This window comes from Nyctibius grandis, chromosome 3 (genome assembly GCF_013368605.1).
Source record: "Nyctibius grandis isolate bNycGra1 chromosome 3, bNycGra1.pri, whole genome shotgun sequence".
Taxonomy (NCBI): domain Eukaryota; kingdom Metazoa; phylum Chordata; class Aves; order Nyctibiiformes; family Nyctibiidae; genus Nyctibius; species Nyctibius grandis.
In genome coordinates, this window is record NC_090660.1 from 73,975,650 (window position 1) to 74,000,397 (window position 24,748).

Consider the following 24,748-nt stretch of genomic DNA (forward strand, 5'->3'; position numbering starts at 1 on the left):
TGGCAAAGGAGGCATTCAATTCTGCTTTATTCTTCAAGTTTATGAAGTTTCAGCTACCATTAAATATTTGCTAACAATGACCACCATTTCTTAACCAAATACACTCTACATCCCTCTATTCTCTGCAGACAGAGCTGCAATAGGCCATCACTACATTAGACCACAGCTTTTTTTTGCTGCAGTCTTCCCAGCTAGCCTAAACAGCAGTCAGTGGTATTTATTAGTTATATACATGAGTCAGTCACACCCATCGTTACAAGTATGTTCTAGTTTATTTACTGTACAATGTATGTATACATATTTGTGTTTATTCAATCCCTTATTTCTTAATCTCAAGCACTCCAATAGTTAAGGGCAGGCTGGAAAAAAATTCATTATACGTAAAAGGGTTATAAATTTCAAATCTGTAGTGACTCTAGTTTAATGGCAAAAGGGGAATGTCGTGCTCATGCTGTAAGCATGGCTGACAAAAATAAAGGCAAAAAAAAGGCAATTATATTTATCTCTGGAGTCATGAAATAACGTTAGTCCAAAGGGATGCAGAAATAAAAAGGGCATCTTATTTAATGCACAACTAGAGCTATTAAGAATTTTCTTTCACAGAGGCCCTGAGACTTGAGTTAAATGGATTCTCCCTATCATGTGTTTCATGTGAAGTCAAACTTAAAGCTCCATATGCATAAACATTTGGTATATAACAGTGGACCCATTTTTAAAAAGTGAAGCAATAAAATCTACATGAAAAACAAATGAAAGAACAATTTGATTGGAGGCCTCTGTCCTTTGACCCCTGCCCTATCAGGCTAAACGTCCAATAAAATGTAAAATGCAGCATACATTTGTGTAATCTAAAATTTTTGTGATGATTTATTGCAAATTGCACTTGGCAGTTCACCACACCAATGGAAAACTGGACCCCTGTTGGTTCATTCACACAGTCTTTTAACACCAAATACAAGTCACCAGTAGAAAGATCTCGATAGAAAGTTTGCTGCCGTGCTAAGCCAGCTTGCTGCACCTTCTGGGTGTGACCCAACACGAGACACTGCTTTGTCCTGTTCCTTCGTAGGGCTTTCATCTTCTGGTAAATATTCAGGTAGATCTGTATTCTGCTCTACTTCCACTGGAGTATCTTGGAACGGAACCAGCATCTGATAAAACACAACAGATTAAAATTATGTCAGATGTTGTAACTTAAAAGAATGGATTAAAGTTACATATATATACACATTCAGGATGACAGGCATGCGTGTTGTGAGACTCCTCCCCCACTCCTGCTATACCGCAAGAATATAAATGGAACCTACTATGTATCTGGAATCTACCACGCTTAGAAAATAAACTAGAAAAGCTTTGGCTTAACATGGAAGGAAAAATATCAAATAAATGAAGACACAGCCCCTTTGCTGTAGTTGTGAAATAAAAACACTTCAGCAACTGCAGCCAAAACAGAAAAAAAAAAAAGGTTCACTGTGATCCTTTTCATATCATTAAGGAGAGAAACAATTACAATATTTTTGTCCTCCTTCTGAACAATAAGTTCTGTAAAACTGCTCTATGGATACATGTCCTGACATAGGATACCCTTTATTCTCCTTGTACTGTATGTGTAGCACTCCCACTTACAAAATTTTGCCTGGCATCAGATGTTTCGGGCACAGAGGTGCTGGTATTAAAGATACAGCTGAGCTAGAACAATTGGTATTGAGAAAGATACATATCCTACCTCCTCACCACTTTCACTTTTCACAACTTGCTGTGCCTTCATAACTTTGGTTGATGCTATTGCCGTCGCCAATGCCTGCAAGTACACAACAAAAAACAAGAGCTTAGTGTGACAGAACGCAATAATGTGAGGATCTGGAGGGTTACTGTGCACTTACCTCTGCTTTTAAGTCTGAGCGAATTCGGACCACGCACCTTTGAACAGCCATTTGAAAGGTAAAACTAATAACACCTTTAATTTTCAACAAGGCTTCTTCACAAAGATTCCTTCGAGACTAAAAAACAAACAAAAACCCCACAACTAAAGTACCTGCATAATACACCATGTGAAAATGCTAACAATTACTTAACAAGAATTCCTGTATGTCAGAGTGCAGGTGGTTACTCAACAGCATTTTTGTAAAAGAAAAGCTAAGACTTACACTTTACTGCACAAACGTTAGACTCTCTTGCCACTGAAGGAAAGGAAAGGAAAGGAAAGGAAAGGAAAGGAAAGGAAAGGAAAGGAAAGGAAAGGAAAGGAAAGGAAAGGAAAGGAAAGGAAAGGAAAGGAAAGGAAAGGAAAGGAAAGGAAAGGAAAGGAAAGGAAAGGAAAGGAAAGGAAAGGAAAGGAAAGGAAGCTTACACTTTAGAAGTCAAAGAAGGATGGAATCAACTGTAAATAATTAGAGAAAAGTGCTGAAAAGCAAAGAAGGTTTTTCTCCGTATGATCAGCTAAACAGTCCCCTCTGGTTAAGTTTTGATTGACTGAAGTGCTCATTGATGAGTAGTTAGTGTTTAACTTGCTATTTATCAGACACCTTGCATCCATACTGACTGAATGCATCAAAGCAGCTGTTGTATCTTTCAGCTGCTTCATCTGTGGCAGCTCACAGACATCACTGCACAGCATAAGCTTAATTCTTATTTCAAAGGGAAAATACTTGGTTGATAACCCACAGAATGCTATGTTTAAAGCAAGTGATATCACCTGCTGTGCTGTAACATTACATTGACCTGTACTAGTTGCATCTGTTCTACATTATCTTAGAATGTGCTATTATTTTTTTTCCTTTTGCACAAGATGGTTGTAACAAAAAGGATTAAAATATACTTGGAGAGACTGCTAGCACAGAAGGGGAAAAAAGAAAAGATGCACTGTACCAGAAATAAACTGACAGCCTTACACAGGTTCAAAATAATGATGTATTTAACTTTTACTGCAAGTTTCTGCAAGGTTTTGAATAATAAGTTATTTCAAAGCATATTAGTTATCAAATAATCACTGGTCAGTATTTGGGATAGTCTCATGCACAAGAAGTAAATTAAATTCTTTTAATCTCTGGAAGAACTAACTGAAGCGGATTTTTTTTAGCAGTTTAGCATATATATTGAAACAATTCATTTGGGTAAGTTTATGTATTGAAATAATTAACATTTTTGAGATGTACAAAAATAACTTTGCCAGATAGGCTACCTTTCCTATACACAGGAAATACTTGATGCAAAGATGACAGGCTGCCTTGTATGAGTGAAAGTTGAAACTACTTTTGGACACAAGAAGCAACACATTCATAGCTTATTAGCCTAAACAAATAATTTATGCTTATATGGGTGTATAGCAATTCTGTGACAGAACTTGGCTTTGTACTCTGAGATCCCAGGTTAAATCACAGGCATCTCAGTTTAACTTGAAATGAGGCTTTCTGTGATCAGATAACTGGTGAATCACTTCCTAGAGACAAAACTTACCAAGGTCCACACAGACGCCTTAAAAAGCTGGAAGCTTGGCAGCCACCGGCCTTGCTGCACAAATGTCTTTTGCAAAGTATGTCTAACTATGGCAGTTAGGCACAAACCTCAGCAGTACACAGCTAGACATCTTTCTGCATGGTACTCCTGAAGCATGGGCACAGGGTAGGACAGGTACAAGGTAGGACAGGTGAAATTCAGGTTATTTTCTTGCATTTTTATTTCCTGATTACCATACCCTAACAAATACTACTAAAAGGTACAGACTAGAAAACTTACTGAGGGGCATGCCACAGACTCCTGAAGTACTGCTTTGTTTTTTCCTTTTTTTAAAGCTTGTCATGAAATTTGATAATTACATCTTAAAACAAAAACATCTGACCCCACACTAAACAAGAAACGACCTTTCCCCTCCCTTCCTGAAGTAATCAATATCTACTATTTGAGGTTTCAAAATCCACAAGTGTTTGTAGGATTTGCAATCATTCCTAACAGCAGCTTCTTGTTTCAATTCTACATGACAAAACACAGGTAAACTGACAACACACTTACTATGCCTTCTACCATTCATATTCTTTGCTAGTTAAGTCAGGAATAAACTGTTGAATGAAACTAAGCTGCTTTTATTATTCACATCCTTCATCATCCTCGCAGTCTCAACTTATTGGGGCATTTAAAACAGCATTATAGGGATGTTTAACTGCTGTGCGAGCACCTGGAGTATCACTAACATTTCTTTAATCATCTGGTGAAATACAGAGCTATGTACACTACCCATCTCCAGCCAGCACACAGTCAGATTTTTCTTTTCTTCAACGAGCTAAGAAAACATGCTGGTGTGCTCTAGGCAACTACAGAAGCCTGCAGTTTTGCTCTCTGAAGCTGAGTATCTAAATATCCTATGCTTTTTCAGAATTTTGCCTCAGCATTTAAGAGAGAAATCCCACAAATCTCGCTAAGTTCCATTTGCCGAAGAACACAAAGAAACACTTTTAAGATAGAATCAGACTATAGCCCGAATATCTAAACTCACAAAGTAGAAGTGGATAAAATTTCTTGCTTGGAGATACCTGTGAACAAACAAATCAACTAAAAGCTTAAAAACAAAACAAGTGTTAACAGGAGACAACCAATTGGACCGAATTAAAAAGCCTTCAGAGTACAAAAGCCAATGGTGTTGACAAAGTACTGCCCTTCTAGACAGAGCATGTGTTGCCAAGACAAAACTGTAAAAAATATTTACTTTGTATAAAGTGAGCTAGAGCAGCATGTTATTTCTAAAGGAATTAACTATGGTCTTATGAAAACAGTACGACGGGTACGCTGTTGATAAACTGGGCCTGTAGACACGCTTACTTGGCAAAATGTAAAGCAACAAAGCAAAGGATCAGGTTTGATCATTTAAAATGGGTACAAAACTGAAGATACAGAGTCCGGAGGGCACTTGTGGATAACATGCTTAAACAGTCTACATGCTGTTTGGCAGCCGTAAAAAGGCAAACATGGCCCTGGGGTGTTATCTATAGGGGTATGGTAGATAAATCCGTAGAACTTATTCTGACATTACATAAAGACTCAGTGAGACCTCATTAACTCAAATGCCATTCTGGTCACTACAGTAGAAAAGATCTCACAGACAATGAAAACATGTAGCTAAACCAGCTCAAAGAAAATACAGCATTTCTAAATTAAGAGCAATAAACCCCCCCCCCCCGCCCAGTGTCTGAAATCTCTCATAACTAAAAGGAAACTGTTTTTTAGTTTAACACACTGACACAACCACAAGATATCCTTAAGTGAAACTGCTAAAGGTGTGTTGTTTATTCCATTCTTGAAAAAGGATCAAAAATTGAGAGGTGGAAACAGAATAGTTTTTTTTAGAGCAATTAGAAAGCCATCAAGGAAACTGCCTTAAAACATCTTCTTTAGATATTCTGAGTAAGTGCAATTTATGCAAGATTTTATACATATCTTATGATTCAAAGTACGATTCACAGAAATTGCTAACAATTGATGATGCCACACAAGTAGCCTGAACACGTTATTTTTGTGGGCAAAATATCTCTCTGAACAGCATGCCTTATTTACATAAATGCTGAAGGTTTCCTTACCGAATCATCAAGGCCATCTATATGCAAAACCACTGTCTTGGCACGCTTATTTGTGCTGCCGAGGAAAAACTGCGCTTTCCGTCGACGATAATTCATCTCATTCACATTGTCCATGTCTGACATGTTGGAAGACTGAAGGATATCATAGACTTCAGAAGCTAAAAGTTTAGTCTCTCCCGGTGTAGTGGTCCTTAAAGAAAAAAAGAGATTAAGATTTGTAAATATTTTTTTTTACATTAGTACTCCAAACAGCTGCTGATTATGTCCTTGCAACTGGAATACTCCACGTGCTACAGAAATCCAATTATACAGTCAGTACATAGTAAAAATTTTAAGAGGGGAGAGAAGAAATTAGGTAAAACTATTTCCTTTCCCATACTCCAATTTTTATGTCAAACTGTTAATTCTGATATCATTTTAAACAAGCCTGTGTTCTCAAACAACACAGAGTTTACATCAGTTTGACAACTACAAACAAAACATGGTAGTAGACGCTCAGTACACCACTGTTACTTTGTTTGTGTTGAGCTGTTTTTTTAAACTAAAGTTCTTCACTGCCTTGTGATACGTTTCATTGTACTTTCCTTGTTACACAATAAAAATAATTTCTCTGTACAACTGTAATCTTTTCCAAATGTTTTCTTCTCCGAAGTTACTGACCATCAACAGCAAAGCAGAATCCCAGATTTTCTTAAAGAATCCAAAGATTATTTTTTATTGGACTAAAATTTATGGTATGAACTATATGATAGTATTCTTTTAGACAGAAAAAAATGTAGGTAAGACTGAACATACGTTCATTTCTTATGAGTAATTAAAACTAATAAGGTACTAATATAAATCTGTTGTCCAAATTTAGCCCTGTTTTAATTATGCCAGTGATTTAAAGCTATGTGCAGAAACAAAATTATTACTGCATCAACTTGCAATTACTCTTAAAATGATGAATGACAGCTTTGCTGCTTTGTTTAGCAAACACTAAGTAAGTAACAAGTACCTTCAGATTTATTTTTTTTTCCATTTGACTTCCTTAATTGCCATATATTAAACACATTTTCCATCCTACCACATGGACAAGAAAGAACGCTGAGGCAAGCATGTTAGTTCTCAACCTGTGGGGGTCCCAGCTAGACTTTTTTTTTTTTTTTTTTTTTTTATTCTCTGCACCTTGTTTTGAACAGCACCCATTTGGAGAGGAAAACGTGAGTTCTTGTGATCGTTCAGTACACTGATAGCATTCAAAGGAAAAAATAAAAAGGAAAAAAAAGGTGTAATAAGCAAAAAACCAAGACCTAAAATAGCAAAGCATTTTAGCATATGTTAAATTTTAAATACATGCTTACATTCTGCTTTCCTACAGTGAAAAAAATGCTTATGTTAATTCACAGAAACAAGTGGTGAGAACTCACAAATATTTCAGCCTTCCATAATTTATTTGATAAAGTAACAGAATAGATGATAAAGCTGTGCGAGCTGATGTCTTGAGGTAGCAATAAATTAGCCTGTGCAAAAGTGGCATCTTATCAAGAGACTAAGAAATTTACCCACCCGTTAGTTTTCGCAAATTCTTTCAACAGCAGGAACAAAAATCCTGTTTGTATCAAGTGATTTACAATAGAGGACTTTTTTTTTTCCCCGGTAAGTTTAAATACAGTTAACTAAGTACACTATTGAAAATGTCATTATCCCACCTACCACATCCACTCTGTTGTTGGTAAAAGTTTTTGCTTGAATACATTTGTACTATTGCATCCCAGAGTTAAAAAAATTCAGAAAATCAAATGAGAAATAAAATAAACTTAATATTAGCTATAATAAATATATTTGCATATATACATACAGAAAGAAATAGAATTTAAAGTTATATATGTGTCAGCAAAAATAAAATACACAAGTGCCTAAAAGTAAAAACTCAACAGTTATTTTCACACGTTTTGTGCTCCCAACATTATAGTTGGCATAGTTCTTGGAAAACTAACAACCTAAGATTAACTGTACTATTGAAACAACCTGTTGATTTGAAAACACAAATTTAAATTTGCTCTTATTCAATACAAGTATTCCAAGATATTCCTACAAGAAGTCTATACAGGTGAATGTTATGCATATGCACACACACACTTACACAAGCTACTCAGATAATTTCCTGTATTTTTCCAAATAGACAATTACTACTATCTACCACTAAGTTACAGATGAACTCTAGTTACCCCTCCTACATGAAAAAAAAAATCCCAAAGACAAGATTTTAATCTTATATAAAGAGAACCTGTTGCAAAGTAAGCAACTGACTGTGTAATAAGAAGCAGCATGAAACTCAGACACTACACGACAAGCACAAGAACAACGGATGTCACATGAGAATATCAGATTGCAAAACAATCCCCAGTAAAGGTATAAGCCAGTTTTATTCTGCAGTAATGCAACACTACACATTCAGCAACTCAGTTAAAACAAACATAGAGAGATACACAAAATTCCACACAAAGCCTTCTACAATTTTTAGTGTACTGGTAAAATGAGTGAATACAAGTTTTGCATCAATCTGTTATTCTTTCATCTCTTGCTCATCTTTCCGCCACCTCCATTCACACTCTAGTATAGCACTTTATTCACCACTGAAAGTGCAGGTACATACTATAAAGTTATGATGCAGTTAGAGATTGTTTGAGAACAATCAATCACTGCAACAACCTCCCCAGGGACATGGCAGTTGCTGGAGGTTTTCGAGATGCAACTGGACAGGGCGCTAGATAGTCTCATCTAGGTTCCCTTTCCCAGGAAAGGTTGAGCCAGATGATCTTTCAAGGTCCCTTCCAACCTGGGCTGTTCTATGATTCTATGACTAGTGTTCTGCTACCCTGCTAGTGAAGTGGTAGTTTTTAGTTAGAGCAGAGTAACAGTTGCTAAGAGTTGGTTACCATCTCTTTGAGAGGCGGTAACATCTTACATTACTTCAGCAAGATTCAGAAGATGCCTGTCAGAAACGCAAACCTTTAATTTTCACTGTCTTCTTGAATTCCTGTCATCCTAGATTGCTGCCTGTCCTTCCATTATGTTCACCCAAGGCTGGCTAAGTAATATGAACACAGGATCCAAGTGACATGTGCTGTATCTGTCAGAAGATGATACAAGAAATAGTTCTCATTTTCTTCACAATTAAAAATAACTTTGTAAACACGGTCCAAGTGCTGCAGAGGTTTTCTTAGCATAACAAGACATTTTTTAAAGTTTTAGCTAAACTTAAAGGACACGAAAATTACTGGCTACAACTCCAAAGGTGTATGTGATGTGGGTCGAGTATGCATGCTTGGAAAGAATGTGTAAGCAGCATATAGCATTATGGCTGCACAACCAGCATGTGGTTAACTATACACACAGCATCATAAATGATAATAGAAGGGCCCTGACAATCTTCCTAGCATTGCTGCATCTGATGCAAAGGTAACACAGAAAATTATGTCTCTTCCTTTAGAAAAAGCACAAAGGCTGAGAAAGACTAATATAGTGGATTTCCCCTTTTAGAGAAAGACAGGATATAAATACATTTATAAATATATGTATGTGGGGGAGTTTTATATATGTGTATGTGTGTGTGTAAAAGACCACCTTATCTTTTTTAAAGCTGTAATATTTTATGTATATATTTTAAAATAAACATATATGTACACATACATATGTGTACATTACATACACAGTTCTGCATCAGAGGAAACAGATGCAACCATAGCCCTGCTCAAAGTACAGTAGACCCTGTGCACAGGCACAGAAACTCTTCCAGGCATTTCCTTCATGGCACACATTGTGCTCTAAAGACACATTAGCCAAACAGAAAACAAACATACTATAATGGCATTTCATTAGAGTGTTTCTACTGAATTTATAACCCAGAGACAGGAGGCTTTCAAATTAAAGAGGGTATCTTTCTTTGCCATAGATTCAATTACATCCCAGATTCTACCAAAAGGAGATTTGTGTCATTTATTTCCAAAAGTCTCACTTCTACATGATGCTGCTTTTGGTTGTACTTGCTCAGTTTGTCCACTACCCACAATAAGACGACAAAGCTAATTACCCATTCATGAAATTTCAAGGCTCTTGATAATCTTTGAATGATCACCTTGACCCCTGTGAAGGTGATGCAACAAATCTGGAAATTGTTTCCTCCACATGAGGGACAAGAAGGTGACGAGGAAGAGGGAGCATGGATTCAAAAAAGGAAGTCATGCCTGACCACCCTGATAGCCTTCTACAATGAAAAGACTGGCTTCGTAGATGAGGGGAAAGCAGTGGATATTGTCTTTTGACATTGTCTCCTATACAATCCTCATAGAGAAGCTGATGAAGTATGGACTGGGTCAGCAGATAGCAAGGTGGACTGAAAACTGTCTGGATGGCCAGGCCCAGAAGGTGGTGATTAGGGCCATGAAATCTAGGCTGGAGCCCAGTATCTAGCAGTGTACTCCATGGGTCAATTCTGGGTCCAATCCTGTTCAATATCTTCATTAATGATCTGGATGATGGGGAAGAGTGGACCCTCAGCTTGTCTGCAGATGACACAAAACAGGAAGGAGTGGCTGATATGCCAGAGGCTTGTGCTGCCATCCAGAGGGACCTCTACAGGCTGGAGAAGTGGGCTGACAGGAACCTCATGAAGTTCAACAATGGGAAGCGCAAAGTCCTGCACCTGAGGAGGAACCACCCCAGGCACCAGCATAGGCTGGGGGCCACCCAGTTGGAAAGCAGCTTGGCAGAAAAGGGCTTGGGGGTCCTGGTGGACATGAAGTTCAACATTAGCCAACAATGTGCCCTTACAGCAAAGAAGCCTAATGGTATCCTGGACTGTATTAGGAGAAGCATTGCCAGCAGGTCAAGGGAGGTGTTCCTACCCCTCTACTCAACACTGGTGAGGCCACACCTGGAGTGCTGTGTCCAGGTCTGGGCTCCCCAGTACACAAGACAGATGGACATGCTGGAGAGAGTCCAACGAAGGATCAGGAAGATGATGAAGGGGCTGATGAGGAAAGGCTGCGAGAGCTGGGACTGTTCAGCCTGGACATGAGAAGGCTCAGGCTGGATCTTATCAATGTATATAAATACATGAAGGGAGGGTGCAAAGAGGATGGAGTCAGGCTCTTTTCAGTGGTGCCCAGTGACAGGACCAGAGGCAACGGGCAAACACGGAAACACAGGAGGTTCCCTCTGAACATCAGGAAACACTTTTTCACTGTGAGGGCGACCAAGCACTGGCAAGAGATTGCCCACAGATGTTGTAGAGTCTCTGTCCTTGGAGATATTAAAAAGCTACCTGGACATGGTTCTGGGCCATGTGGTCCAGGTGGCCCTGCTTGAGTAGAAGGGTTGGACCAGCTGACCTCCAGAAGTCCTTTCCTACCTCAACCATTCTGTGAGTCTGTGAACACATATTAGAAATTGAGAAGTCATTAGGTAAATTCAAACAGCAACGTACATGGATCTTAGCCATTTTTATTTACTTGTGGATATCTATTTTTTCCACGTTAAGAGTATTTTAGAAGTTAGGCTTTATGTAAGTAAAAATGTATTTAATTTTCCTGCCAACTGTTTTCTTTACATATTGTTTTCCAAAGAGTTTTGCATGACAGCTTACATAACTCTAATGCACCTGATAATTAGGAAGATGGAAATATAAGCAGTTGTGTAATTTTACTTTGATTTCAAAAATTTCCTGCTCCCATATTTAGACTTACAGTTCACCGCTCAGTCCTAAATTGTTTTCTCTTCAAGGCATCACGAACTAAAGGCAAGGCTAGATGGAAAAGCAGAGGCTCAGTTCTCAAAGTCATTAAACAATTTGCCAGTTGGTATTTCAAATGTTTTCACCTTAGCTTATAGCGTGATCTTACTAGCCACAGACATCACAGAAAAGTTGAGCTTATTACACCTTATAATAACAATTTAGAAACTTTTAATAGGAAACTTAAAAATCCAATAGTTTACTGATTCAAACATGACATTGATTTTAGGAAAATACTGCTCCAAGTTTTCTCCCTCAATCTATAGCACTTTTTCATAATTTTACTTAGCACAATAATTGTATTCAGTAAACTTAGTATAAAGCCAAAAATGAGATCACACAGGAATCCCAAAGAAATATTTTAATCTCCAGTCATTTCACAACATAGATCAAAATGTCAGTGTATATAAGCTCACTCAGGAGTTTACACTTTTACTCTCTCTCTTAACCAAATCTGATGTAGTTATAGAGTACTCAGTTTGTAATCTAGGGACCAATTTCAGCCTTGTACCAATGGCCCTTTTTCCCCAGGGTTGCTCAGGAATAAGAGATCCAAAGACAGACAGACCGTTCTCAACTTCTAGTTTTAGAAGGGGGCACCACTTACACCTCAGGATACATGGAAAAGAGTTACAGGTCATTCCTCGCACAAGGCTGAGAAACCTCTGCGAGAAGAGGGCAACTAGAGGTAGATTCTTTCTACCATAAGATTAGCTCACTCCCCAAAACTCTGTTATGATCCAAGCAAGGAAAACAATACACAAGAACAGCACATTTGCACATTCACAGTGTCTGTACTATATATATTTTCGGGATGCATGGCCCCATAAGGGAGGGGGCATGGCATACAGCCTTACAACTCATGGGGAAGGGCTGTGTTACAGCCAATCAGAAAAAGTGGATGTGCATTGTATGGCTTATCACTATGCTGTTGCTCATGAGTACTTGGGAAACCAACACACAGAAAAATTAATGTAAAGAGCAGGACTGTAAAAGCAAAGAAAGCTAGAGTGGTGAAGGAAAGATTAACCCAATCGACAAAAGTAAGGAAATAGATCTCAACCTTTTAAAGTTAGTTCAGGTAAAATTTCCTGTATTGACATCTCAAGGAGTTTACATACTAATGGAAAAATAGTACCTTAAAGCACAGATCTTTAAAAAAAAAAAATCCACCACACAATTGAAGTCTAACGATTATGAAGAGTTTGAAGAACAAAAATGTCTTCATTATTCAAGCTAAGGCTCAGATATTTGGCAAGACCTCAGCTGAATCCCATACTAAATAACCTGCTCATAAACTAAAAGTAAAAACATCTCTCAGATTTAACTCACAGTCTTAACAGAGAAAAATCCTAAGCAAGTCAGTGAATGTAACAAAGGACTGAATGCATAATTTTTTTATTCAAAATACTAGTTTAAGAGACTTCATTTTTGGAATGACACAAGCACCTTTCCAAAAAAGTTTGAGAAAACTTATGGTAACATAGAAGTAAATATTTTCACTTGATCCCAATCCTTTTCATAGATGTAAGTACTGCCCCTATAAGGCAGAACTAATATTTTTCCCTAACATCCTCTGTGGTGATATTTTCAACGAGCATTTTACTTCCGTAATGAACCTCATTCACTGCAATAAACGTAGTGTCTTATATGACACAAAATGCACAAGAAAGAATTTAATGGATTGGCATGAATTCTACCTAAATACATTGTTGGGTAAATGCAGCTGTATTAGAAACCTTAAAGCATATACTTGGTAGAGATTTACCATTTGATGTAATTATGGTTAAAAAATGGCTAACAAATTGATATTCATACCAACTATACCTTAAGACCACTGATGTATTTGTTTCCAGGTGACCAATTTCTTTCAGAGCCCATTTTTCTTGTATTTAATGACGGAAATTGTCTCTAGCAATAACTAAAGGGAGCAGTAAGCTGCAAAGAATTGCTACATTCTGTAAGGGGGGGGGGGGGTGGGAAATCACTAATCCTTGATTCTAGAAGTGAGACACAGTGATTGACATGGTTTTGATGAAAACTTTGAGCATGAATGACAAGCCTAAAGAAAGAGCATGGTATTAGAGAAAAAGCAATCTGTTTCAAGACAGTTATCTGATCTGGCTGTTTTTATGGCTGTTCTGCTCCAGTGCCAGGGCAAGATTCTTTCTTATCTCCAAGAATGCTGCTCTTTCTTGTGAGCTTTTAGTGCATCCCATGATACGGTGGGCTCACAAGCATATGGCTGCTCTTCTGACTCATTCCAGGCAACGGGCAAGTCATTTGAAAACAACTTGAAAAAGAGCATTACTTCAGCACACACTTTCTTACAGTCCCAGTACAGTGCTATTACCATGCTACCCATTGCAGTACACCTCAGTTCCCTCTAGCGCCAAAACACCCAGTGAAGACCAGGTAACATTATACAGCAACTGACAGAAAGGATTACCACCTGCTTTCATAAAGGAAAGAAATCCTCAAGAATATAGACAGCAGGATCCTTACATTGGCCAACAACAACACGTCAAGTATGGTAACGGGTTAACAATAGGAAAAATAATCCATAGGCGTAGAACAGGGAAAACAATAGAACCTGTAGGGCTGGGCAGGTTTGAAGTGACACACTGAGCTGCAGCACTATGAATCTCCAAATCCAAAAACCAAGCAGCTGGACTGCTCGATGAACCTACATACAGCCACAGTGCAGTTGTGTTATGTGACTGCACTCCAATGGTATCAACTATGTGCTAGCTACATGTCACCTTTATTTACCCCAAGGTTGTCACACCATGGAAACAAGGCAAGGTCAGACAGACTTTCCTAGAATGCTTTCTAGACCCGCAAATGTCTGCCACTTGGCAAGTCTTCCAGACTCTACTCACACTACCAGCTGTGACAATTTGACCAGGGGACACTAAACTAAGAGACGTTTGGAACAGAATGAGGAAACCTGATGTCTTGAAGTTGATTTTGTACTAAACAAGAGATACCTCACTGAAATTAGGAGTGAGGATTGGATTTCTCAGGGCCACTTCCAGCTCAATTTAAGTCATACACCTACCAACCCTGGAAATTTTGAGAAATCCCATGTAAATGCTGGGATGTTCTGAAGACTGCTGAAAAACCAAAAAAAACCTTAAATATTAAATATAAGTAGTAAATGTGAGTAAAATCACAGGACAATCCCATTAACTGCTGTAAAATCAGTGACTGTGATACAATCTTAAACATTTAACAAACTGAGTATTGCCCACGCTTAGAACATTTCCCTGACTCATTCTATTGTCCTCTGATCTCAAGAAGAGAATGAACTTTCAAGAATTGGATAACAGATTTGAACATATGCCATATGTTTAACCCAGCTATTCATCCAATTTTGTTTAACTCTTGCTGTTTATACGCTAAATGGAAGATCAACTTTTGATCTTCCACAGCTTGGTATCCACCATATGGACACATTCTCCATCTCAAAAAAAAAAAAAAAAAAAAAAATAATGAAGGCCTGTTACTCAACTAAACTCAAAAGGCTTCAGAGTAGCATTTGCTAGACGAGAGTCTGCATAACAGACACAAACTCCATGTCGAATTTCACAGTAGCTAGTTCCAACATCTTGCCTGCTAATGAACAGTAATCATTTCATGGATTTATATGGCAGAAAACATGTTTATTATATGGCTTCAACAAATTGTATCGTGGTTAAAAAAAAAATCTTAAGGGTAATGACTCTGGTCCTTCCCAGTGGAAGATATCAAATACTAGCATTAAAAAGCCAATCTTTTCCAGTAATAATGCTATAGTGACCAGGCAGTGTGTAGTGCTGGAATTAGGCTCTGTACTGAAGCATTTTAGGAACATCTTGAAGGAAGCCACATACCGCTTTTTGTATTATCAGCATGCCAACAGCATTAAGTATACCATATAATAATATATGATGATATAATTATCTTGGAAAATCCTTTTATGTCTTAAAAAAATACCATTTATTTTAATTTTGAGAAGTAAGCTTCATCTGATTATCTTGATTATTTCCCTGAAATCTACTGGAGAAAGTAAAAAGTTTGCAAGCTTACAGATAAAGGCTTCCCTAAACAAAACCTGTGTGAATAATAAGAATTAAACTAGAGCACCAACCTGTACCAGAGAAAAAAAATGCAGGTTTAGTCTATGCAGGCATATCTGTGTGTAAGCTTTGTATTTGACTCATTTGCTAATATAGTTAATATTAATCTATTCAGCAGAGACTCGAAGTATGTAACTCTGAAAGCAACAACTATTTAAACATCTTGCTTTCATACCCTTGAACTACTTATTTGTTGGCAATGGATTTATTTTTCTTTTAAAGCAAGCCAGTATTAGCAGCTTCACTGCTAGCCAATGGGACAGCAGTCATGCAAAATAGGTTGAAGCATGCACCAAGGTTTAAAAAAAAAAAAGCGTGTGAATTTGATGATGTACAGTGTAATTACAGAATGTGCTAACAATTTTAATTTGTTCCAAGTTATTAGATACGACTTCCTACCTGAGAAAATCAATGGAAATCTCGCAGAAAAAGGTATTGTACCATGTACTGCAAAACAACGAAGTATAAAAACACATTCCTGAATAGAAATACATCTAATTCAGAATAACATATTCACTTTGCATTAGTTGTTCCAGAGTAAAATGCACTTTCTTCTGAAATAACTGCTCCATTCAGAACCTGCTAATGAAGACTGTTTCATCATTAATATTTTTGAGGCATTTCCCTTCGTGGCACTTAATGCCTGTAATATCCATGTGAAACTATGTAAGTTCTAATCACAGACCAGCACCTTACAATGTTTCTTGCTTGAGCAGTATTTAGGAAAAAAAAAAAAGAAGAGAAGAAAAAGGGTAATCCAGACACTTACGGTTTAACAGAAAAAAATCTGCAATTTTTTTGGGATGCTTAGCATGAAGGTCAAAAACCAGGGACAAGCACCACCTGTGGACAAGCTCACTGTAACTCAAAAGCAGACATATGATACTGGCAAAGAAAGATGAGAAACTTCACAGTGCTAAGTATCTATCAACTCCCTTTTCATAGATAAATGGCTCCAGCCTACAAAACTGTCAATCCGCACCTGTGGTAAGTATTAAATACTTCACAACACAACTTGCTACTTTTATTTCAAAGTATCTTAAGCTTTCTTTGTTCTTTATTTTAGTAAGCTGTCAGTAAAAGTCAGCATATCAAACAATCTACCTCAGCACTTTTTCTTGTACACTCAATAGCGACCAGTGAAGGTCACTGCATTCCTAAAATGCTTTCAACACCAGCTGATGACAAGGTTTATTGAGTGTTAAAGGCACCCTGTTGCCATTACTATTCCTGACTCTTTGGCCAATCCACTTAAATCTCCTCCCTCCCAACTCAGTACTGAACCCCACCACAAAAAGAGAAGACAGTTGCCTTTTGGCATGCCATGTCAGGCAGGTCTTGAGGCACTGAGTTCAGCATGATAGTATTTTTTTTCCTACCATACGGTCAGCAATTACTTAAATGCCAATTCAGGTTCCATTCTTTTTAACATATTGGAGCATTGTGCCACACTCTGTAAACCATTTCATTTTTTATAAATCAATGTTTATCAGAGTTCCATATTTGTTTTAATATAAAGTCTGCAGGAAAAAATAGGAAGTAAAGACATCTTAAGTTTATATTGCTTTCTAAAATACTTAACTCCCTGCTCCAGCCAGTTTCTAAATAAAGAAGAAACTGGCTAAGACACTGAGCACAGAAGGCTTTCAAATATATGTATTTTTATTAACATTATTTTACACTTCACGCACTTTTTTCAGTGTTTCAAAGTTCCCTTTTTTATTCTGCAATACTCATCACAACATTTCTTGCCTAATACTGGAAAGTTACTAGCTAATTTTCTAACTTCCCAACTGATTTATTCATGTTTAAATACAAAGCACTCAAAGCAATTATTAGTGTGACCCTTTCTCTGCCAAAAACAAAAAGCAAAACCTGCTGGTTTTGCCTATGAGTAAATGCCTATTTACTCAGTAACAGGTACTGAAAATTCTTTTCCAGGTTCAGGATCCTACGATTTGATAACATGTGGGTTTTCAGATATTGTACATAAATTGCCACTGTAGAACTTTGGCACTTGGAGGGTTAGGTGACAGGGCATGAAACTTGCACTACTTGTTATTATATTCTTAAGCCAGTCATTGTAAACCAGCTGAAGGCCATGATTCTGAAGGACTTATAGTCTCTAAATCTTAACGTTACGTAAATGACCAATTAAAAACACTGCATTAATGATTACTTTCTTTGTTACCTCACTGTTTGTCAATTAGTTAATTTGGAATTCACTAAATACCAAGAAAATGAAATATTTACATCAAAGAAAAGGGATGAGAGAAACTGTTGAAATGCAAGAATTGTAGTCAGAGACATACCAAGCAAGCTGTGCATTAACTGCAAATGCTGCACAGAAACAAGTAACAAAAGTAGCTGCTCCACTGTTCCACTGAGTGTGCAAACGTCTTGAACTAGTATTGTATTGAACTGGTGTACTAAAGTCTATGGATGTATAGTACCCGAATTAAGCTGAGACAGACATCAGGTGATGAAAAGCTGCCCAATTAACAGTCCAGATACAGATGCTAGATACCAAGTGGAATGTTTTAAGTAGTAGCTTGGAGAGCAAAAAGTGAAACCAAACTGTATTCCTGACTGCAGTCAAAAACGTTATAATAGGAATTACACACATGAAAGAGTGAAAAAAATAATACAAACACAGAAAAGCTAAATCTAGAGGTTGACAACCCCCTAAACTGCTGAGTACAGAAACAGTACTGATTGTATAGAGCTTGCTATACATTAAGTTGCACGCAAGAAAAAACAATGACTTTGTTACAGCTCTTTGACTACAGAGTAGTCCTGAGATAAAAAACCAAAACAGAACATCAAAAGAAAATTGATCGAGTACATCTTGTTGGGCACAGGGCAGATCCTTCCATTTGGTCACGCTTTCGTATTTTTCTCAGTGACCAATTCTACACACACAAACAAAAAACAGTAAACCCATCCTAAACTGCACCTCTCAAAATAAAGGTTTAAAGCAGTTATTTATATGACTGCTAATTTATGTTAACTCCTGCAAAATATAAATCCCCAGTAGTATTTTAACATTTAAATTATTAGTTACATTTGAATTGTTGGCAGTCAAGTTTTGGACTGTTCTTACAAACGACATCCATCTTTCCAAGCCTTTAAACTTTATTTTCTTAATCTCACAAAAATCGTAAGATTCTCACAGACAGTCCATTACATCACGACTAAAGTCCAGGTTAACACCAATACTGTAAAACTAGGATTTTACATCACTTCATTACTTAATGCTTTTTGTGTTTTACTTATTGTTACCATTTGTGCCCACATCTCTGTCTTGAGATCATTACCTTCTATGTCCTTCATAGAGCTAAACATACTACAGGAATACAAAAAAAAGGTCTTGAAGCATTCTAAAAACAATTGCTGAACTGTGAGGAAGTCTCAGCTCTCCTTAGTTTGCCATGACCCACAAGCAAAAAGAGCAAGAACTTTTACTGAGTACGTGCTCTACTGACTTAGGTAGCCCACAACATTCAACCCATCCTTTCCCCTGCCCCTCCACTCCTTCCTATATATAATCTCCTCCAAATACCTGGAAGCTGTTTGACAGACAAAAGGAGCATTCAGCCACTTCGAACAAATAACATGGTATATTTAGAGAGGACATACTGATGTTTCCTACATTTCCTAACATTTCACTGGGGTTTTTTTGGCAGAGGATGCTTTTTCAAAAATAACTCTTTAAAAAAATCTGTTTCTGAAACTTGTAAGATTAACAAAATATACAATAAAACATTCCTTAAAGAAACTAGGGGTAGGGAAGGGGGATATTAAACCACTTTGCTTAACAATGCGGAATAAAAGAGCCTGCAGATGTTAATAATAGACGGTCACAGCAGGAAGACAAGCACATTGCTACAGCACTGAATAGACTGGAGCCCCACAGCCCAAAGAGATGCACCAGCAACCAATAGCCTAATTTTCTAGAAGCACTAACCTTCTAACAGACAAAATGTTACAAAGTGGGTAAAACAAGGAGGCTTAGGAAAATAACAGGAAAGGAAAGGCCAGGAAAGTTAACACGAATAGACAGAGGGATGTCTGTATTACTCTTGTTCCAGGTGATATACTGCCATTTGTAAATAATTTCTAAAAACAAGATTTTTGGAACCTCCTGCTCACAAGAATATTTAAGACATGGGACAACCATGTTTTTCTCCAAAACTACAACTTCTCAGTACAGAATCACAAGTATGATAGAGTCCAAAAATAACCATGCAACAGAATCAAGCTTCCCATTACCCAATCTCAACTATTTCTCAATTTTGATGTGTAAAAAAAACCCCGCATACCAAGGATTACAAAAATAACATTACTAATTGATTCAGGTATAGAAAAATAAAACCTCTACAGTCTGTAAGAAGCTATTTCCTTCTCTTTTGCAGATCAAAACTTAAGTATTCCCATCAATAGCATAATTGTATAAATGTAGTAAATGTGAAAACTTTAAAGAATTCTTAGCTATAATTTCTCACAAAGTATTACCTTGAAGCCAGTTATGATATGGCAACATCCCCTTCATCATCAGATATCCCTTTAAATACATAGTTTGCCTTCTTGCTAATTAATACACGGCCTTTGCCCTGTCTTCCCCCAAGCATACCTCCTTTCTTGCAAATGAGAAAAAGAAGTATGTCACACAACAAAAATGATAAAACTACTGTGATACTACATCCCTTGGCTTTTTTTTTTGTCAGACATCATAAATTTAAACTTAGCTGGTTTCAACGAATAATTAAATTTTCAACAAGTCTAGGTAATTAAGACTACCAAAAATTAAAATTGAGTAAGAACTCAGCAATTATAGACTGCATGTATTTTACCAGATCTGCAAGGGACTCTAATTAAACACATATTAATTGCCCTAATCTTCTTAGGCAAGTAATAAATTGGAAGAGCTGATTAATGCACTGGATTTAGTTCAGCTTGTTAAATCTGACACCCTGGCAAAGGAAGACTATCTTGAAAAGCTCTTTTAGCTAAGTAATTGGAATTTTACTCTCAGTAATTTGCCATTACATAATAAGAGCTATTCAGTATATCGACTCTTCATCAGTTTTTTTTTAAATACATGTTTAGTTATTTTTAAACATTACCATTATGCTGCTCATAAAGATTATGAAAAAATACGAACTTTGACCTTTACTGTCCATCAAAAGTCACTTTCACTCTGGACACAAATTAGTATCTTTCCTTGTAGGCTATAAATCCTAATTAATTTTAATTCTAGAAGCTGCTGATAACATTTTATAAAGTCCATACGGACACATTAAGTCCTCCACACAATTCATAAAGCCAGCAACTAAACCAGCTTTCAATATTAAATAACTGTTGATGACTGCTGGAATACAACAAAACACCACTCTCCAATGAGCCTCAATTTCTCCTCTCCTTGTTATCTATTTACGCAAACACTTCTACACATACACTTATAGGTACTCAGTCACCTGGCAAGGGAGTTAAACATTTTTGTGGCAGCAATAAAGCAGTATCAAACCTGCAGGCAGGAATTTTAAAGGTCTGATTTCTCTCCAACACAGTTACTACTCCTAGCTTGTAACATGGAAAGATGCATCAAGCTTCACTTAAAAATAAGCAGATGTGGATGATCAAATAAGAAATCTCCCCTGCTAAGGAAAAAAACAGCAAGTATAGAATAGGGCAACAGAAAATTTTTTATTTGAAAAATGTTTTGAAGTATTCCATGGAACTTGAACATCTTCGCATATGTCCTAGAAAATGTGAAGTGTATAAAGCCTTTCATATGAAGTATCTCAGAAAGTCATACGGGTTCCAAATCAAGTTCAGTCTGAAAAAAAAAAACCCTAAATATATCAATATCTCACTGCCTTCACTCCTCAGAGCTGACATTTCATATTTCTGCTCTAGAGCCTATAAGCTCCAGTCTCTAAATCTAAAATCTGTTACTCTTCTGTTAGCAAAAGCTAGTGTTCATACATTTTAAAAATCACTGTCACAGTGAACCTAAAACCTATCCTTTGTTCCTTAGGTGAAATGTAATATCAACTAAGGAATGCGCCGAACATTCATTTTAAGCAGCAAAATGATTTTCACAAATGAACTATAATGCTTATTGTAAGCAAATACCAAAAAGCTGATCAAATAACACTAGGGGACTGGTAAGTCATGAAATGAGACATGAAGGCACCTCAAAGAACCACAGTTAAACTCGGATTTCTCTCAAATATTTCCTACACATTTTCCATGATGCACTACAGAGTATAATTTATTGCTTATCATTGATAAACAGGTGGCAGTCAATTTCAATTCTCATCCTTGGTAGTCTTATGAAGGAAACAGTACTTTAGCTTCACGATAATGAGTTTAAACAAGTGCTATATTCTTCTTCCATTGGTTGTGTATTACTTGCAACAAAAGGGTTTTGGCCTGTGCCTAAGGCTCCCATGTACTGTTACAAGCAATCACAAGTAGCACATCAACTCCAACTACTTTCCAGTTGATGGCATTGACCATTTAAAGATCTGTTAGACTGGTCAGTTGTAGGGAGGTTATGACAAGAAATTCCACACCTGAACTTGAGGTCTCTAATATGGAGACCTTCAAGGCTTACAAAAAGACACTCACATGATGAGAAAAGCCCTCAAATTTCAGGATTTACATAAATGAAAGCAAAAGAAAAGTGGAATTCTAAACCAACTCGACTTCCTAAGCACAGTGTCAGTTCAGCGCTGCTGAACATCAACTTAAGTCTGAAATATGACAAATATTCAGTTTGTGACTTGTCTCTGTGCACACGAGCTCCATTTCATTGCTTGAAAAGATGTAACAGCTGTATCACTGGCAGAATACAGTTTGTCAGAATTCAGTACTGAACAGGGAAAGCCACTGGATATTATTTAGTTAAGTGAGAAGTCAATGCAAGTGAACAGCGAGAGTTACAAAATCCTTGATGAAAGGGAAAGATTCAGACCACAGGATGTGCTTAACCTGTCAAGAGCAAAAAGCCAGTGACTACAACTTCTGGTCCAGAACATGCTGGGTTCTGTCTCACTTGAAGGAATTGCAATAACTGGAAAAGTAGAATACTGACAGAAGTTCATATCTCTGTGTACGATTAGTTTGCATTTTTATAATACATTACAAAAAAAAAATAATCTAAACCCCAAATTAAATTGTGGAAATAATCAAAAGATTTTAGATTAGATAGAGCAATGAGCTAGATACGCAGATTCTGGAAAATACACTGGAATGCACAGCATAAAGTCATTAGACCAAAGTATTTATTAACGTATTTATTCATGTTTAGTTTCAGTTCAAAGGGCTACAATATCTTCTGGCAAACTGAAATTACATTAAAAGATAGAACCTTCATTTTGTAAAGGAAATTTGAAGAAGGTAGAGACCTTGTTTTCTCCCCTATAGCCTTTCTAACAAAAAAACATAACCCCAAACCATATTTTTTTTGTGACAAAAATAATTCTACATCTATCTTCTCAGCACTCTACCATCTTTCTCCATATTTCTGCAGGCAATAGAAAACTTAGCTTCAGCATTTCCTGTCAACATTAAAGCCTAAAATCCTGACAAGCACATGACAAAGTCTTGTGTTTGAAGATGCTATGTATTTAAATTTTCATGATATCACACTTTCCAAATGTTACAAGCATACAAATCAAATGTATGTTCTTACACTTGCCAAAGAGCTTTCTAGAAAAAAAAAAAAACACCTACAAGACTTCGAGTTTTTACTGACTTATCTCTCCTTTTATGCACATTTCTGAACCTCACACTCCTTCGGTCCTTCAAATTGAAATGTAGAAGAAAATGTTGTCAAAGAGATTTCCATAAAATTCTTTAAACAGAAGTTTTAATTATGACTGTTTCCTGAGTAATATTTGTAAGCTGCAGAGACTGATAATGAACTACCATTCCCCTTTCAACAACTTCTTAAGGATGTCTCTGTGCTCTAAATAGACTTGTAATCTATACTTCTGTTATTACCTAAACATTTCAGTACTTTTTGTTATCATAAAAGTAGCAAGCACAGACTTATGTATATTTCACCTTAACTACGCTTGTCCTTAAAAATGGTAAATACTGTGAGACTCAATTCCTTTTTCCCCCCAAGCATCCTATCAAAAACACCTATCATTTAAAAAAGTTATAATTATTACGTTATTTTAAAAAAAGAGAACTATTCTCTTCTGAATTCTAGTAATTTAGTTCATCATCCTACTTAAGAAATTTGTTTTAAATCCTCGTGTTTTGGGTAACTGGTGAGTAACAAGATGATATTTAGGCATAATGTTGAATTCCATGTAAATACATAATCTTGTTAGTTTCAGCAGAATTAATGACATACTTAAAGGTAAACTGTTTTAATCTTCCTTAGATCGCATATCACTTAGGACTTGTGAACAGACCAGAATTTCCCCTCCAATTCTTTTGGTTCACACCTTTAGATAAGCATTGTCAGAGACAACAAGCTACAACAACAAAAGATATACCACCAAAAACTGGAGGGGCTGTGGGATGAATGAACTAGCAAAGTCTAGCCTTGTTTTTTTTCTAAAAGAAACTTGTAACTTATACCACAAGTGAACGTTAGAGATTCAACTAACATATTAAAGATTCAAAAGCTTTCCACTTGAATCTTTAATACACAATTTTACTTGTGTTTCATTCTTTTCTAAACGATTGTTTTAAACATTCACCTGAGACACATCTCAGTGTAGCAGTATGACTTTTCTCCTCCCTCATGGAACAGTCCCTCACACCTGAAACGTCCAGTTAACTACAGCGCTATCAAACTGCACGTAAAATAATCCCCTTTTGATAACTTGATGGCAAATTAATTTTTGCTATGACAGACTAATCTTTGAAAGAGGTTGGGGTTTATTTTTGCTAATAACGATTCATCTTAGTTCATATAAATTTCTGTTAATGCACACGTGCATCTTCTCCAGTGTGCATATACCCACACATCTTCCAGTATATAAGACTTAACAGTTAGCAATCTTAACAAAATCGAAGTCGCAAATTCTAAGAGACATAACCCAGGTGATACATTCTACAAAGAAATTAGAGACCAGTACAAACCTTACTACCTTCTACTCCACCTGCAAGATGTTTTCTCAACACAGAACTGCAGATACATACCTTCAAAAATACGTTGAAACAAATATATTGCATATACAATTTCCCTTCCCAAAGGTGGGATTCAAAGAATAAATGTGACAGATGTCAACCAATTTAGTTAAAAGCACTAGTGC

General features: G+C 36.7%; 1 protein-coding gene across 4 annotated transcripts in view; it reads right to left on the minus strand.

Moving 5' to 3' along the window:
- Window positions 1-253: 253 nt before the first annotated feature.
- The window catches only part of ARMC1 (armadillo repeat containing 1), a 141,715-nt gene continuing 117,220 nt past the window's right edge, over window positions 254-24,748 (minus strand). For 3 of the 4 annotated variants that reach the window (XM_068396403.1, XM_068396401.1, XM_068396402.1), the window contains exons 4-7: window positions 5,568-5,757; window positions 1,884-2,000; window positions 1,727-1,801; window positions 254-1,151 (exon numbers count right to left, since the gene is read on the minus strand). In XM_068396403.1, the coding sequence (XP_068252504.1) occupies window positions 960-1,151; window positions 1,727-1,801; window positions 1,884-2,000; window positions 5,568-5,757 (574 nt within the window). In that variant the 3' untranslated portion in view covers window positions 254-959. The remainder of the gene's footprint in view (window positions 1,152-1,726; window positions 1,802-1,883; window positions 2,001-5,567; window positions 5,758-24,748) is intronic. The other variant, XM_068396404.1, reaches the window with a different exon arrangement.